The sequence below is a fragment of the Odocoileus virginianus genome, chromosome 5 (assembly GCF_023699985.2).
Source record: "Odocoileus virginianus isolate 20LAN1187 ecotype Illinois chromosome 5, Ovbor_1.2, whole genome shotgun sequence".
Taxonomy (NCBI): domain Eukaryota; kingdom Metazoa; phylum Chordata; class Mammalia; order Artiodactyla; family Cervidae; genus Odocoileus; species Odocoileus virginianus.
Genome location: NC_069678.1, coordinates 18,515,964 through 18,533,816, shown reverse-complemented (window position 1 = coordinate 18,533,816; position 17,853 = coordinate 18,515,964). Strand labels below are relative to the sequence as shown.

The window sequence follows — 17,853 nt, the reverse complement described above, 5'->3', positions numbered from 1 at the left end:
AATAGGGGTATAGATGGAAGTAAGATGGCAAGAGTAATGGGAATGTATGCAAGTTCTCTTCTGATTGTTTCTATTTTCTCAGTGACACAAGCACACTTGTCAGCTAAGAATGAAGAAGGGGCAGAAAGTATTTAAGATTTGAGGAGAGAGGTGACTGAGTGAAATAGTCATCGAACAAAGTGAAGAGAGTGAATGACTGGTGAGATGTGGCAGGATTACCAGGCAGCCCTAAGGGCTCACTTGAAGTTAATGGGCATAGATTTAAAGTAAAACCAGTCAAGATAGTGTCCCTATCTTCCAGGCTGAGTGAGAAAATAGGACAGGTTCCCAAATAATACTTCTCAAGCATTTATTATGTGCCAAACCCTATCCCATATCATCCTCTTAAATCTCTGAGATGTCATCCTGTTTTACTGGTGAGGAAACAGGCTTAGAGACACTGAAGATTTTGCCCAAGTTCAAACCACACTACTAGAAAATAGTGAAACTGTTTTCTCTGGGACCCAGGTAGAGTGACTCCACACTCAACCACTGTACTACGTCCCCAAAATTGAATATTGTCACATGCTGACACAAATATGCTGATATATTAACAATCACTGAGGCTAGGTGGAAAGGATATGGATGTGCATTGAACAATTCTTTCAACTCTGATAAATTTTTCTAATAAAAAGTTAGAGGGAAATAAGAAAATAACAGTTTGGGATTTCCTTGGTGGTAAAGAATCTGCCCAGCAATGCAGGGGGTGCAGGTTTAATCCCTGGTCAGGGACCTAAGATTCCACACGACATGGAATAACTAAGCCCACAAGCCACAACTTCTGAGCCCACATGCTCTGTGCATCACAACAAAGATCCCGAGTGCCACAACGAAGACTCAATGAAGCCAAATAAATAAATAGTTTTTAAAAAAGAAAATGAAGTAAAACAAAAATTATGACTGTAAAACAGTGATGCTGTACTGTATTTGTTAGGGAAAGCATCTTTAAAAGTAAATTACAAATTTAAGAATTGTTAGGTAGATGGACAATCCCATCCTTTCAGATGTTAAAATGTGGGGCCAAACTAAGATTGCTTTATTGACCATATGTGATTTTATTTATTTACTTATTTGGCTCCATCAGGTCTTCATTGCAGCACGTGTGACCTCTTGTTGAGATGCACAGGCTCTAGTAGTTCCTACTCAGGGACTCCACAGCGAGAGGGCTTCAGGAGTTGTGGCGTGCTGATTTAACTGCTCCCAGGCATGTAGGATCTTCGTTTCCAGACCAAGGACTGAATGAACCCATGTCCCCTGCATTGCAAGGCATTTTCTCAACCACTGGACCACCAGGGTTAAGATATGATTTTCAAAGGATATACTGGTCACATCTACACTGCTTTTTCAAGTCTTGTGATTTATTTGTGCTTTCCTAACATCTTGCAAAGTACTGGAGAGAGCAGACAGTTATAAAATAACTATCTAATTTTTAAATTATTTTTTAAATTTTATATAAGTATAGTTGATTTACAATGTGTTCATCTTTGCTCTAATGTTTTTGAAAGGATATTATAAGTTGATATGGTCCAATTTTTATAAGAGATATAAATTGCTTATCTATGTATATATATGTACATTTTTATTTAAAAATCTGAAAGAACATGCACAAAAGTGTTCCCCAAACCTTATAGAATTCCTCCTGTCCTGCTTTGACAAAAAAAAAAAAAAAAAGTTTCACAAGAGGAAGGGTTATTCCTGAGAGTCTTGGGAGACTGACCACTCAATACTCTTTCTTCTCCCATGGTCTTCCTGTCTTCCTACAGTAAAATTTTTTTCACACGATCAATATAATGATCCAGTAGTTACGTAGGTGACACTTTCCATGATGCCACACTGTCATCACAAGAGGTCTGTCCATACTGCAAAAGCATGACACGGATGGGGTGTTTAGTAATAGGATACAACATTCAATAGTCCAGACAAGAGGGTCATAGGTCTAGAGGCAAGTTCTATAGTCCCATGATCTCTGACAAATCCTACTTTCTCTATTACCAGCAAATCCCTGAATCTGACCCTTGCTTTAACTATTATCCCTCCCTCCCTCCCTCTCTCTAAGCCCATTCCCTTAATCCACCAAGTCTTTTCTCTCATCCCTCCGCTTTGGAGGAAAATCTGGACTCCAGTTTTAAATATCTCCCTTCGAGTAGCTGTTGCTTCCTCTGCATTCCCTCCCATATCAGCTACCCTTGAGAATCCACTAAGCAGGAGTATGTATCGGGACTGAACCACACAGGCCAGCCCTGTCCCTCCGCCTGGCCAGCTGTTGCCTTCCTGAGTCTCTCCTGAGACTCCTGGCCCTGGAGTGGAGCCATGGCACCGCAGCCGTCCGGTCACCCAGGGGTTCTCAGCTCTCTTTGACTTCAATTTATGAGAGGTCACTCGAGAGAGCAGAAGAGGGTTCTAAAAAGGAGAAGAAAACCCCATTACTCACAGTCCTCCCTGAAATCTCTCTCCTACCTTCTACTAAAACGTAATATGTTAGAGCTTCAACTTGCCCCTCCTCCCTGCACTCTCTGCAGCCAGTTCTCAAAATAGCTGTTCTAAACACTCTGGATTTCTGGATTTAGTGGTTAGTGATTTGGTGTGGTGTGGGGGTTGGGGGCAGTTAAATCCCAAGTTGTTAGCTCCCACCCCCTACATCATACTCAGCCCTTTACTGGTCTCTGGTCCCTGCCCTAGCCCTCCTGTGTATCTCCTAGAAACTCAGCAATTTTAGGTGAATAAAGATCCTCTAGTGCATCTATCCAGAGAAGGCAATGGCACCCCACTCCAGTACTCTTGCCTGGAAAATCCTATGGATGGAGGAGCCCGGTAGGCTGCAGTCCATGGAGTCGCTAAGAGTCGGACACGACTGAGCGACTTCACTTTCACTTTTCACTTTCATGCATTGGAAAAGGAAATGGCAACCCACTCCAGTGTTCTTGCCTGGAGAATCCCAGGGATGGGGGAGCCTGGTGGGCTGCCATCTATGGGGTCGCACAGAGTCTGACATGACTGAAGCGACTTAGCAGCAGCAGAAGCAGCGCATCTATCTGGAAGCCATCAGATTAACCATATTTCAGGCAAACCAAGGAGGCACGGAGGTCCACTCTATGTGAACCACACGCTCTATGAGCGTCTCTCACAAAAACTTACACCTGCAGAGGATCGAGTCGAACCCACAAGAGCTGTGACGGGTGACATTTCTCAGCTGCTCTCAGCCTCTCATTCTAGCCAGGTATTGATTACTAACTCTCAGGTGCTCTTCTACTTCTTTCAATACTGAGCTCTTCTGACCCCAGAAATAATGACAGTTAAATTGCTTAGCAAATCCTTCCATGTCCTTATAGAACCTATCTCAGGGAACTGGAGGGAATCAAAAGACTTTAGAATGCCATGCTACCTCATTTTCTCACCCAGCCTCATCTTAAGGCTTCCCTGGTGGTTCAGATGGTAAAGAACCTGCTTGCAATGCAGGAGACCCAGGTCTGATCCCTCAGTTGGTAAGAAACCCTGGAGAACGGAATGGCAACCCACTCCGGTGTTCTTACCCGGGAAATCCCATGGACAGGGGACTCTGGTGGGCTACAGTCCATGGGGTCGCAAAGAGTCAAATGCGACTGAGCAACCTTCACTGCACTAGCTCATCTTATTAAAAATCATATATATATATATATATATAAAATACTTTGTACCAGTCACTTTTCTAAGTACTTTAACATGTTGAATTCTTACAATATAACACATTGAATTCTTACCCTATAAGATAGGTAATGTTACTAGTCTCACTTTACAGATAAGAAAACTAAGGTCCAGAAGAGGTTAATTAACTTACCTAAGGTCATATAGCTAAGAAGTAGCAAGGCCAGGATTTGAACCAAGACAGTCCAACTCCAGAGTCCACCCTCTTGAACAATATGCTGTGCTATATCCCAGTCTCCAGCCAAAGACATAAGCATGTGTATGCATGTGGCACACACATACAGCATGAGAAGCATGTCCAACGTGAAACTGACTTAATCAGACAAGTTTTCCCGCACAGCAGAGCAATCCCTGGTAAGAAGGAAAGTCCTAGGGGTCGTGACTTCCTTCCATTTCCACAGTTAGACAGCTGTATTCAAGTACTATTCTCTCAATCCATAGTCCCCAACAGTTTCTTGGTGTACACTCTAGAGCAGGGGTCCCCAACTTCCAGATCTAGTGCCTGATGATCTGAGGTGGAACTGATGTAATAACAATAAAGTGCACGATAAATGTAATACACCTGAATCATCCAAGAACCATCCCCACCACCACCTCCACTCCCCTCAGCCCCTGGTCTGTGGAAAAATGGTCTTCCTTGAAACCAGTCCGTGGTGCCAAAAGGTTACAGACCACCACTCTACAGGGTCCCATCCTCCCAATATGGGAAAGCTTATTTGTAATTTAAGAATCTGACCCCAGACCATGCCTACTGATTCAGATTCCTGCTCTGATAGTTGAGCTAACCACACTGACTCTGGTTTTCACCTTTTAAAAAAAAAAAATATATATATATATATATATATATATACAGTTTTTAAAAATATTTATGTATTTGGCTGATGCAGGATCTTTAGTTGTGGCATGTGGGATCTAGTTCCCTGACCAGGGGTAGAACCTGGGTCCCCTGCATTGGGAGTTTAGAGTCTTAGCTACAGGACCACCAGGGAAGTTCTTCGCTTTCATTTCTAATGTTTGCTCAGTGGGCCTCCTGACACACACCAGGCTAACCCCTGGGGGTTAGCCATAGCCTGTTTGTGTGGTCTTCACTCCCAGGGCCAGAGGCTAGCCTTTCAGATTCTGAGAATTCCATGTGCAGGATCATCCTACTGGTTTCCATTCCAAATGACTCCCTTGCTTACACTGAAGGCTGTTATTCTAGGCTTCTAGTGAGCTGAAGCTTGGTTCAGTTCCACCTCACTGCCCACAGAGGACTAAATGTTTCTTACTTCTCAGCACACACCAAACACTAATTAGCAACTATGAGGCCCATCAACTCTTGTGTTTCCCTAGAGGGCCCTAGTTTCTTTCCCTGCCTTCCTTCCTGTATTCCTTTTTTCCTCACCTCTGGGCCTGACGTGTTCCAATGTTCCATTAGATCATCTTGGCAGTAGCTGCCAATTCCCCATGAGTAACTTTTGTTTCCTCTGCTGTTCAAAGTTGTGGACTCCCCCTTCCTGTGGGGAAGGAGGAGAAGGAGAGGTCTGCTGGCTTAGGGGTCTTTTGTCTTCAGGCACTGAGACTGCAGAGAGAGGTATGACATAGCAACACCCTTCCTTTCCCCCCCATACCTCCTTCCAGGGGCATTTATCAGCATTCAGATGATGTCTTGTCCTTCCATTTGAGTTTTAGAGCCCATTCCCCTTTTCTCCTTCTCAAGAAGCTTTAAAATCAATTTTCTTCACTTATAAATAAAACCTCATCCTTTCTCTAAGACAAAAAAAAAAAAAAGCCTTCATCAATTTGAATTCCTTTTCTAGCCACCACTAGAGTGAAAAGAATCAGCTCTAGGACCAACCCTGGAGGAACCTCAATATTGAAAGGTTAGAGTGATCCATTCATAACAGTGCTAGAATGATTGGCTAGCCATGTACAAAAAATCCCCAAAAAACCTCAACCTATTCTTTGCACCTTGTACAATAATTAACCTGAAATGAATATAAAACCTAAAACTGTAAAACTTCTAGAAGAAAATACAGGAAAAAAATCTTTGCAAACTTGGGTTAGACAAAGATTTCTTAGATATGCCAAAAGCACAATCCATAAGAGAAAAAAATTATAAATTGGACTTTGTCAAAATTAAAAATTGCTCTGGGACTTCCCTGGCAGTCCACTGGTTAAGACTCAATGCTTCGTATAGCACATGGAACTCTGTTCAATGAGATGTGGCAGCCTGGATGAGAGTGGGGCTTGGGGTAGAATGGATACATGTATATGTATGGCTGAGTCCCTTCACTGTTCTGAAACTATCACAACATTGTTTGTTAATCAACTACACCCCATATCAAATAAAAGTTAAGGAAAAAAAAAAGGAGATTTAATGCTTTCACTACAACAGGCACAAGTTCGATCCCTGGTTGATACACTAAGATCCAACAGGCCTGCTTGGCATGGCCAAAAAATACACACACACACACACACACACACACACACACACACATATTTAAAACTGCTCTTTGAAAGATACTTCTAAGAGAATGAAGAGACAAACCTCAGACTGGAAAAAATATTTGCAAATCAAAAATCTGGTAAAGGACTTGTATCCAGTATATACAAAGAACTTTCAAATCTCCATAATATGAATACAATTTGTAAAAAGGACAAGATGTTTGGACACTTCACCAAAGAGGATGCATGGATGACAAATACACACATGAATATATGTATAACATCATTAGTCACTTGAGAAATTCACACTAACACCACAATTAGATCTCATTGTATACCTAATTAGAATTTTTGTTATTGTTGCTTTGGGTTTTTTGTTCGTTTTGTTTATGACAATACCATGTGCTGGCAAAGATACAGAGTATCTGGAATTCTCAGACATTGCTGGGAATGCAAGATGGTATAGCTACTGTAGTAGTTTCTTTCCTTTTCTTTCTTTTTTTTTTAAAAATTTTTCCTCATTTATTTTTTGGCCACACCATATGGCATGTGGGAGCTTAGTTCCCTGACCAGGGATCAAACCCGTGCACCCTGTAGTGGAAGTGTGGCGTCATAACCACTGGACCACCAGGGAAGTCCCTGTGGTAGGTTGTTAAGGGTACATTTATACTGCCCAGCAATCCTACTCCCAGGCATCTACTCAAGTGAAATTAAAGCTTATGTCTACATGTAAACTTGTTAAGTGAATGTTTATAATGGCTTTACCTGTAATCACCAAAAACTATAAACAATCAAATGTCCCTTAACTGAGGAATGGATAAACAAACTGTAACACATCCATACAATGTAATACTACTCAGCAATTAAAGAAGGAATGAACTATGGATACACACAACATGGACAAACTTCAAAGGCATTAGGCTAAGTGAAAGAAGCCAGACCCAAAAGGATACACACATATTGTAGGATTCCAATTATGTGACATTTCTTGTAAAGGAAAAACTATAGGGACAGCAGACAGACCAGCAACTACTAAGGGCTGAGGTCATAGGAGGGGTGACTATAGAGGGGGCTGGGGGGATTTGAGGATGATGGAACTGCTGTATATCTTGATTTTGGTGGAGTTTATATGACTATATATTTGTTAAAATTCACAGAACTATACTCTGATCAGGGTACATTTTACTTCAAGTTAATTATACTTTATTTTTTTATTAAGGGAGATAAAAAGGTTACGGAGATGTCAAGAAGCTAGCAAAGGCTGAGAAAAAACAGTAGAAAGGTGACTGGGGTGGGGGTGAGGGCCAGGATCTCTCATGTCTCTCTTCTTTTCATAACTGGGCTCCTCAAAACATTTACTGTTTCCATTTCCTTACCTCCCATACAGTCTCCAGCCCACTTCAACCTAGCTTCTACTCTTTCTCCACTGAAATGGCTCTTTAGGAAACCAAAGTTCTCTATGGTACTAAATCAAATGCAAAGTTTCAGCTCCACTTGGCTTGACCTCCTGAAGCATTCAGCAGTGTTAATCATTTCACCTTTCTTGACACTCATTCTTTCCTTGGCTCCTGGGGCATCACAGTTTTTCCTGTTTTTTTTTTTTTTTCTTTCTGGACACTTCTGCCAACATTTAAGTATTGGAGGCTCTCAAGGTTTGGGTATAGGCTCTCTTCTCTTTTCCCAGATGATCTTATATATGACTTCAGTTTATCATTTATACCAGAACCATCCAACACAACAAGGGTTGGCAAACTACTGCTGACTGCTAAATCTGGTCTGCAGCCTGTTTTCCTAAATAAAGTTTTAGTGGCCCACAGTCATGCCCTTGTTTGCATATGTTTGTGGCTGCTTTGGCGCCACAATAGCAGAGTTGGGTAACTACAACAGAGACCACATGGCCCACAAAGCCAAAAATATTTGCTACCTGGCCCATTACAGGAAAACTTTGCAGACCCCTGCAGTAGAACTTTTTGCAATAACAGAAGTATTTTGAAATGATAGAGTGCCATCTAATACATGGCACTCCCTAGACACAAGGGGCTACTGAATACTTAGAAATGTGGCTAGTGCAACTGAGGAATAAAATTTAGAATTTTACTTAATAACTTAATAATTATTAATAATAATTAAACCATATTCAACAGTGCAGAATGCCATTGAGGACTCAAATGTACAACCTCCCTTTGTTATCCAAGAAGGATTGGTTTTAGGATCCCCATGGATATCAAAATTCACAGATGCTCAAATCCCTTATATAAAATAGCACAGTACAGTTGGCTCTCCATGGGTTCTGCCTTTTTAGACTCAGAAATCTGATCCACTGTTGGTGGAGTCTATGGATGCAGAGGGCAGACCACATATCTCTATCCCAAACCTCTCCTCTGAGCTTTAAAACGTCTCCACTTGGGTGTTTTATGGAAACTCCAAACTCTTCAGTTTCAGACTAAATTCATAATCCTACCTACCCAACCTAGTCCTCTGCAATATTCCCCATTTCATCCAATTGTACAAGCCAGAAACCTAGAAATTGTTTTTGATACCTTTCTTTCCTTTATATTGCATATCCAAATTCAATAGTAAGTCCTGTTAACTTTATTTACCAAATATCTCTTAATCCATTCACTTCTCCCACTGTTACCACCCTAACACAGCTGTTTCTTATGTAGACCACCTTAAAAGCCCAGGTGTTACCACTGCTCCTAAGATAGAGATGAAAATTCTTAACATGGACTAAAAGGTCCAACATTACGCAGCCTCTGATTACCTTAGTAACCTCATCTCTGTTCCTTCCCACCTCAATACCTTGACACAAGGTTCTCTTACCCCTGCTCCCCTTTTACCTAGTTAATTCCTATTCTTCAGAGCTCTCCTCAAGAATTCCTTCTTCCAGGAAGCTCTTCTAAGCCCCCCAGACTAGGCTAGGTCCCTCATTATAAGTTTTCATAGCACCTAGTATTTCTCCTTGATAGTACTTTTTATTAACGTAATTAAATATTAATTTACTGGTTAGATACTAAATGTCTCCCCCACCTCAGTGTGAGCTTCTGTGAGTATAGGGGGAGTATCTATCTTATTCACTCTTGTAGTCCCAGGGTCTAGCACAATGCCTTTACACACGATATATACTCAGTATTTGTCTTTTTTTCACTTTTAAAAAAATATTTATTTGTTTGGCTGAGTCAGGTCTTAGTTGCAGCATGCAGAATCTCAATGTGTCATGTGGGATCTTTCACTGTGGCACACAGACTCTCCAGCTGTGGGGCATGGGCTCCAGAGTGGGCAGACTTCAGGAGTTGTGGGCCTCGGGCTTAATCGCTCTGTGGCATGTGGGACCTTAGTTTTCTTAACCAGGGATCGAACCCACAATCCCTGCATTACAAGGCAGATTCTTAACCACGGGACCACCAGGTAAGTCCCCAATTAATATTTGTCGAAAGAATGAAGGGAGCTCCAACTCTGCTTTATTTGCCACCTCACCTAGCTTTCTAAAATCTAATTTGTTTCTAGATAGCTGAGGGCCTCATTTTGTAGTGGTTCAGAGATAGTGAAGCTAGGTCATTGTTTTTCCTCACTTCAGCGGATATACCTGAAAGAGAGCTGAGGGTGGAGGGGAAGAACTTCTCTAGAAGTGTATTTCATAGTACTCGTATTATGGTTATTGTGTATTTGTCTTACCCTCCTTTCCCCACCTTTACCACCCCCCAGAGCCCATTTCCTTGAAAGCTTGGTCCATTTATTTGTGTATCACTAGCAGTAACTGCAACCTATACCTTGCACATAGTAAGTACTCAATAGATACTTTTTTTTACATGAATTAAAATTTTCTTAAGCCTCAAATTCCTGGTGGAAGCAGTATGCCATATTAGGTAGAGTTAGACAGATCTGGGTTCATATTCTGGATCTGAATTGAGTGTCCCAGCTCTGCCATTCCCAGCTGTGTGACATTGGGAAGGCAGTTAGCCTTGCTGTGCTCAGATCTCTCATCTGCAGAAGAGAAATATCTATCCTAAAAGGTAAAAAGAACTAGAAAAATGTATGTAAAATGTCTAGTCCATATTAACATAAATAGTTATTATTCTGAAGTAAGGCAACTCTGGGTTGAATGTAAGATCAGGTCAAGTTACCAGGGTGTTGCATGGCTCAAGTCCTGGAATGCAACAGCAGAGCTTCCCACAGAATGGATCTTCACTAAGCGGGACAGAAGAAAGGAGCGAGCACCAGGGGGGCTCTAAAGACCCTTGAGGCTTATTCTGGTACGAAAGGAGTTTCATAACTGATCTCTTTTTACGCTAAACTAACCCTGGAAATCACAGTCTCCCTCTCTTCCCAATGCCTGACCCCAAAAAACGCTGACAAGGGCTCTAAACCTTTGGTAAAGGGTCCAACAACAGACTTCTTGGATAGAAATTGGATTCTGTACAGCAGCTGCCCCTGTCTGGAGTCCTGGAGCCTGCCGGAACTAGCCCCAGGTCAGGGATGTACAAGAGAGGATCTCCAGTAGAGTACCTCCAACAATGTTCATGTTTTACTTCAAAGAACCCTTAGACACAAACACACTGTTTGTTTGCTTTTTTCCTTCTTTTTTTTGGGGGGAGGGGGGAAGTTATAGACCACAGGGAGGTGATTAGTGCTCAGGAGCAAATAAACCACATCTCTTTGATCAAGTTCTTTCATCCACGTATGTATCACAAAGATGTTTGTGGAAATATACTCCCTGCCTCAGAGGATAGGTTGGTTAGTATTGTCTTGGCAAAGCACCCAAAAACAGTCAAAGTGGAAGCAACTTGAGTGCTGTTTCCTTGCTACCACTATTGGGAAATAGGTACCCTGTAACTCTAGGCCCTACTTGCCCCACCCCCTTCCTAGGCTGCAATTCTTCCTTTGTCTCTTTCATCTTCAGTGGTGTTGCCACAGCAACCATTGTCACAAGGAAGAGGCAAGAGAGTGTCACCCCCTCTGCTCCAAGCAGCAAGTTAAAACTAACCATAGGAAAGGTAAACTACCCAAATTTTCCTACACTCCTCATCCTACTGGCATCTTTCAGGAGGTATCACAGGTTGTTAGCAGCAGCAACAGGCAGGAACAAAGGAGCATCTCATCATACCTGGGCAACATGTACCCTGCTTTTGCATGATAAACTTGGATGCTGGGCAAATGAAAGCATGTTATACACACATTATAGTACTGTTAGAATCACTTTATCCAGATGAATAGGCACAAAGACTTAGAATCCTGTCCCATAGTCCAGGGCAGGGAAATCTAAAAAGGGGCTGAATCCTAAAAATCCCAGATATGAATCCCAGACACCTCTTTCTTGCCTGAGTATTGACATAAATCCTAGGCTGTGTAAGCTGTTTGCTTTAGAGGCACAGAAAGGGAAGAGAGACAGGGTTAGTGCATCTGCTTTCAAGTTGTGACAAAGAGGCTTCAGCCCCCCAGAGACCCTTCTACCCCTGCTGACATGTCCTCCCCCCACCCCGGCCCCCAATGTTAAATGAAGTTCACTGCTAAAGATCCTTAGAAAGGCTTTGGGATCCTCTGGTGCCCTTGAAAGACCCCAGACTTCTGTTTTTGGAGCACCGTTGGAACTGTTTCAATTCTTTCAGTGTAGCAACCAGCTGCAGTCCTCAAACAGCTTCAGAAAGACTTTCTCAAGGTCACCTTCAAGATTATAACAGAAAAAGAACTACGGATCCTTACTCCCAGTTCTACATACACACCTTCTTTTTCTAACATAAGGCATATAACTCAAATACCTTATAACTCGGGTGCCTCCTAAGACAGGAATAGAATCTAAGCAGTCTGAGCTCCCAAGCCCCCTGGTCTGTCCTTCCTTATTCAGCCACCCCACCTCTGTTTCCTGGAATAGCAGTACCCCCCACCGGAGTCAGGCAAAATTCCTCGTTTATGCCAGCTCATGGTATGCAGTGAGTCAAAGGCCCCGGCCCGTTTCCCCCAGCATGGACTGCCACAATTTAATGAGTGTTATTTGTGGTGCTTTGCACACAGCTTGGAACTGTGCCTTCACCCCATACTGAGGGTAGGGGTGGGGGAGAGAGAGTAGTGCCAAAGCATCATTTATTACTATAATCTTCAATGTGCATCCCACCCATGGCGTTAATGTCCCAAAATAAACGTATTAATCCCACCACAGCCTACAAAGCAAACACACAGCTGGAGGGCTTTGTGTGGGAGGGAGGCAGCGCCAAGGACAACAGAACGGTAAATGGCACCTCTTTTCCCTGGATGGGGGGTTGGGAAAGCTAGGTGGGCCTGCCTTCTGGTGTCAGCCTGGAATTAAACAGTCGTCAGGCTTCAAGGAGGAGAACATGATCAGGTCCAGGCACCTGCAGAGATGCAGATTTCTTAGAGAAAGTGGTCTTGGATCTGCTTCTGGCTTGGCTTACTCTTGCAGGTAAAATAATTCTGGGCAAGTAAAGCCATTTTGAGCAGCGGGTTTGGAGTGTGGATTTAGAAAATTATGCACTTAGTATTGATCACTTACTTTGCCAGCCTAATACATTCCTCTTTCCCTCTTCTAGATTTCTCCTCCGGAAGCCACTATACTCTCTTTGGAAGTCGAGTGACCAAATAAAGGAGGACTGTTTAGCAACTGCTTGATCATCAAGTATAGCAATTTTACTTAAATACCCACTTTTCAGTACTGGGTCCTCCAAGTCAAATACATTACAGTTAACAGAATTGGTCATTCCTTTCTTCTCTGAAAGAAAACCTTTCCTTCTGGTCCTTGATGCTCTACACTTAAGGAAATCAATGATGGACACCAGAAGCTAAAAATGCATGAAAAGAGGGCCTCCAGGCTTCCCTTTCCCTTGATTCCTATTAACTTACCTACTCCACTTCATCACATTCATTGCACCCATTTTTAAGGTGACTAGGCATCTCAAGGAAGAATAGTGCTTTCATTCCTATGTTGATCTCTCCTTTCTCTCTATCAGATTTATTAAATCTAATTAAAGTATTTGTAATATTGTCCTTCAAAGTTGCATGCAGATTTGACATCATTCTATCACTGGGGTCACACACTAAGAGTCTAAGGGAAAGTTCTTTGGGGGTAAGAAGGCAGCCGTCTGTGCCCCATTGTTGACTCTAATACTGAGGTTTGGGCCTCAGTTTCCTTATCTGCAAAATGAGAAGACTGGACCAGATGACCTTTAGGGCTCCTTAATGAATCTGAAATTATATCACTATAATGTTTTGATATATTGAGATTTTCTTGATGAAAAATATTACCTGTATTTCTTCTAGAAAGATTTTTGCAAAACTAAGCTTATTTTTTCCCATGATAACATGGACTCATGAAAGACAATTCAGAACTACAGAAAAACAGAAAGAAAACAGGAGGAGGCATTTATAGAATCACAACCTTGAAAAGACAGTTATTAACCTGATCCTTCTTCTTCCACTGCCTCTCCAAGCCTATACCCATCACTTTTTTCAGGGTTAAGACCCTCCAAAGACAGATATGAAAGACAGCAGGTTTGCATATTTGGACTTCAGCCACATTACTTATGGATGCCTGACCCTATAGAGACTTGATATTCTAAAGTGTAACTGATCACAGCTGCAGCTTAGGAAAAAGAGTCATCTATATTCCTGGGTCACAGGATGACAAAGTCACCCACTTGGACCAGCCAGAGAGTCTCCTGCTCAAGCAGCCAAAGTCAACAACCTGGATAGATGACTAAGAAAGAGATGAGCAAATTCTAGAACCAAGTTATGGTTTCTCTTACTTTAGAAGACAGATATTTCTAGAGGTAGAAAGCTTTCCAATATCAAGCTTTTCTATTTTATATATCCAGTATAATTATCATCATAATTAAATACAATAAGAGAGAGAAACTTGGATTTCCCCCAAGTCCCTACCAGGTTCCCTAACAACTGGTTCACAGAAGATATAACAGAATGATGTCACTCTGACCAAACTTCCATTGTGGGGAAGGCTTGTAGACTCAGACAGATATGCACAGGAAGAAGAATGGATGCCCAAAGTATGATATGTTATGTTAATCACTCAGTCATGGCTGACTCTGTGACCTCATGGACTTTAGCCCACCAGGTTCCTCTCTCCATGGGATTTTCCAGGCAAGAATACTGAAGCGGGTTGCCATTTGCCCCTCCGGGGATCTTCCTAACTCAGGAATTGAACCTAGGTCTCCTGAACAGCAGGCAGATTCTTTACCATGTTCCATTCCTATTACCTAGGAAGACAGCGAGCAGAATAATAAAGGAGGGAGTACTGGTTCTAGTGAGGTTTCTAATTGATCTGTCCCTTGCTCCATCCCCTGCCAGCCTGGGGACAGACACTATGGGGCAGACACCATGGGACTAGTTAGCAGACCTCCATAACCCTCATTTCAACAGAATGACTGCTGGACCAAGGGAGTCCTCCAGCTGGGCTTTCCTCCACTTGAGAAGTGCAACAGGATCACAGAAAAACTTGCAAATGTGTTTTAAGCTTCCCTGGTGGCTCAGAGGGTAAAGCGCCTGCCTACAGTGTGGGAGACCTGGGTTCAATCCCTAGGTCGGGAAGATCTCCTGGAGAAGGCAATGGCAACCCACTCCAGTACTCTTGCCTGGAAAATCCCATGGATGGAGGAGCCTGGGAGGCTGCAGTCCATGGGGTCCCAAAGAGTTGGACACGACTGAGCGACTTCATACCATATGAGAAGGGATTATAGGAAAGAGCCCCCAGGGACTGGGTGCATCTCCCATTCCCATTCTTCACTGAAACTGGCCAAAAGTTATTAAACTATAAGAGATGGACTGATTGACAGCAGTCAAGTCCTGCCTGCAGCTGTGAATGCAGACAAGCTGGAGACGAGCCTGCGGCTCCTCTGCGCATGAGCACACACACTCGCAGGGAAAAGCTCTGCTGCAGTACCGAGTGACAGCAAAGAGACGGGAAGGCAAAGCGTGACCAGAGACCCTCCCCAGCAGTGTCACCAGCACCCTACACTTGTCCTCTGGGCCTGGAGACCACCCCCCCCCACCCAACTTTCGCTCTTCATTTGAAATGGGAATCTCTTAAAGAGATCCCAAATCCTCTCATTTCATGCAGTTTCTCTGAAGCAAGAAAATAAGCAGGTGGAGGAGGTGAAGCTTACATAAGATTCCGAGAGCACAGGGCTTTCCTGGCTCAAACTCAGCCTAAAATAGGAGACCCCTGGGGCTGGGCTGAGAGAAATAAGGGAGCTCGGAGTCTCCCTGGAGCCGCAGAGTTCTGGGCAACACTTCCACTTTTCATCATAACTTTTACAGGAGGAAGAAAACAGGCTGGGTCTGGGCCTCGAGGGAATTCAAGGCCCTTTGGGGATCTGGTTCAGACACAGTTGTTCTCTGTGAAAGCCCAGGTAGCTGTTTCCAGATTTCATAAATACTCATCCCTGAAGTCGGGCTAAGCTCCGTATTACGGGGCAACTTTGACGGCTAAATTGCTAGTTAGAGCCACATCACTCTGACAGCCTGGAAGTCTGGGCAGCCCTGCAGATAACTGATGGTTACCTCCCATTCAGGGATCCTACTCTCACCATTCTACCTGAGTTCCTGATTGAGGCTAGCCAAGTACAGCTGCTAAGTCAAGGCTTGACGTTCCCCTCAAACACCAAATTGTTTTCTTTGACACTGCTTTATGACAGTTTTGTCACTCCACCAAATACCCACTCTAAATCCCAGCCCCTGTAGCATATTCTACAGAAAGGCTGTGCACTTCCCCTTAAAAGCACAGACTAACCATACATCTTCGTGTTGGCATAGCCCTCAGATCACAAACCCCCAGGGGATGGCTTGAATTGCAACTTTCAGATTTAGAAACACTGGAGGGGGCATTGAACTCTAGACCTCAGTGAAAAGAGGAAACAGAAAACCTCTCCTCTCAGATTAGAGCTGGAAAAGCAAAAGGAAAGAAGATTGAATCTCTTTTTTTTTTTCCCTTTTCTTTCTGAAAGGCTGCTGTAATCACAGTCACAACTATATGAGGGACAGGAAACCACTTTGGTTCATCTGCAGCCCCCAGACTAGCTGAATTTTCCAGGATGAATTTAGTGGACATGGCAACCAAAACATAGTAGTTGGCCCTAATTGGCTCCCTGGGTGACAGCTTTTGGTAGCCAGCAGAGCTCTTGCTAAAGATGAAGATCTAAACTGAGACCCCGGTTCCAGCATCCTGCCCCTTCACTGATCTGTATTCTTGAGAATTCTCAAGCTAGCTTTTCTGAAACACTCTAAACAAATGCTTTTAAGTTAAAATTTTTATTTTTTTATTTTTTTTAATTTTTTTTTTAATCATCCTCTTCTTCCCTAAAGAGTGACCCGAAGGGCAGATTTACTGAACCCATACAGGTTTAGTTTGCAGATGCAAGTTAAAATTTTTAAAAGAGAGAGAGAGAGAATAGCTAACACAGATTGAGTGCCTACTCTGTGCCGGGTACTAAGAACATTAGAACAACCAGTATTACTCCCATTTTGCAGATAAAACACTGAAGCAGAGAAAGGTTTAGTAAACTTGCCTAAGGCCATATAGTAAGTAGCAGAGCTGGAATCTGGCATATAGATGAGAAGTTGGATTTAACACAGGATCCTGGGTATTAGGAAAGGGGTTGCCAAAACCAAGCCTGTGATGTCACTGCCCATACTGACTCCACTTAGAAAGGAAGATCCTTGTCTCTGGATGCCTGCAAATGCAGTCAAACAATGGGACAGGTCTTTCCCAGTTTCTGTTTTGACCCTCACAGATGGACAGTGTTCTCTGAATAGAGGAAATCACAGTTAATGGACTGGGTCTGGCTCAGATGACCACGGAGCATCAGGATGCAACAAGCACTGCAGAGGGAGGTCTATTCTTGAAGGGGACATCTCCCCAGGAGCTGGACAGGCCCCCTCTACAAGGCTTCTGAATGACAGAAATGGTCCCTCCAACAGTTGGCTCTTGATTGAATGAATGGAGGGTGGGATGTCACCTTCCTAAAAGGGGCAAAGTGGCCACCTTAGGGGGTGAAGGCTGGAGTTCTCCGCTGAATGCTACCTAAGGAGTGTAAAAGCAATACAGCCCTAGGAGGACAGAAGTGAATGTTTCTCTCAGAAGTCAAGAGAGTGAAGGGAAGCCCGAGTAACCTCGGAGCAGTAAAACAGATGCAGAGAGCCGCATCCTGAGGGTAAGATTTATACCGGAGACCTCAGCCTCCCTCCATTCTACACTCGATTCCAGCCCCCCCAAATCACCACCCACAGTCGGGAAACTTAAAGCCTCCCTTTTCCAATCGCTCCCAGCGCCTGGATACGGGAGCTTTTCCGGAGAAGCAGGTGGGCGCCCCGGGAAGATTCTCCGCGGATGCGGACTACAGCACCCTCCCGAGCCGCCCTGGGACACGCGAGCCGCGGCCTCCCCGCGCCGCAGCCCTAGCCCGCAGCGGGGAGTCGGGCAGCGCCGCTCACCTCGCTCATCTCTGCGACCAGACGGGGCGCGCGGGGCGCGGCACGTGCAGGGGAAACAAAGGGCCCTCGGGTTGCACGGGCGACGGCAGCGAGTTGCCGGGCTCTGAGGCAGGGTCCCCGCTGATGAGGCCGGGAGAGTCGGTGCAGAGAGCCGTTGTTCTAGTACCCGCACCCCAGCTCCAAGCGCTCAGCTCCGCGCCGGGAGTCCCCCTTCCGACCCTGTCCTGTCAGAGCCGCGCGGTTAACCTCCGC

General features: G+C 43.8%; 1 protein-coding gene across 1 annotated transcript in view; it reads right to left on the bottom strand.

The window, feature by feature from the left end:
- Window positions 1-17,853, bottom strand: part of PCP4L1 (Purkinje cell protein 4 like 1) — a 26,085-nt gene extending 8,232 nt beyond the window's left edge. The window contains exon 1 of the mRNA XM_020907067.2: window positions 17,602-17,853. Within this exon, the coding sequence (XP_020762726.1) occupies window positions 17,602-17,610 (9 nt within the window). The 5' untranslated portion in view covers window positions 17,611-17,853. The remainder of the gene's footprint in view (window positions 1-17,601) is intronic.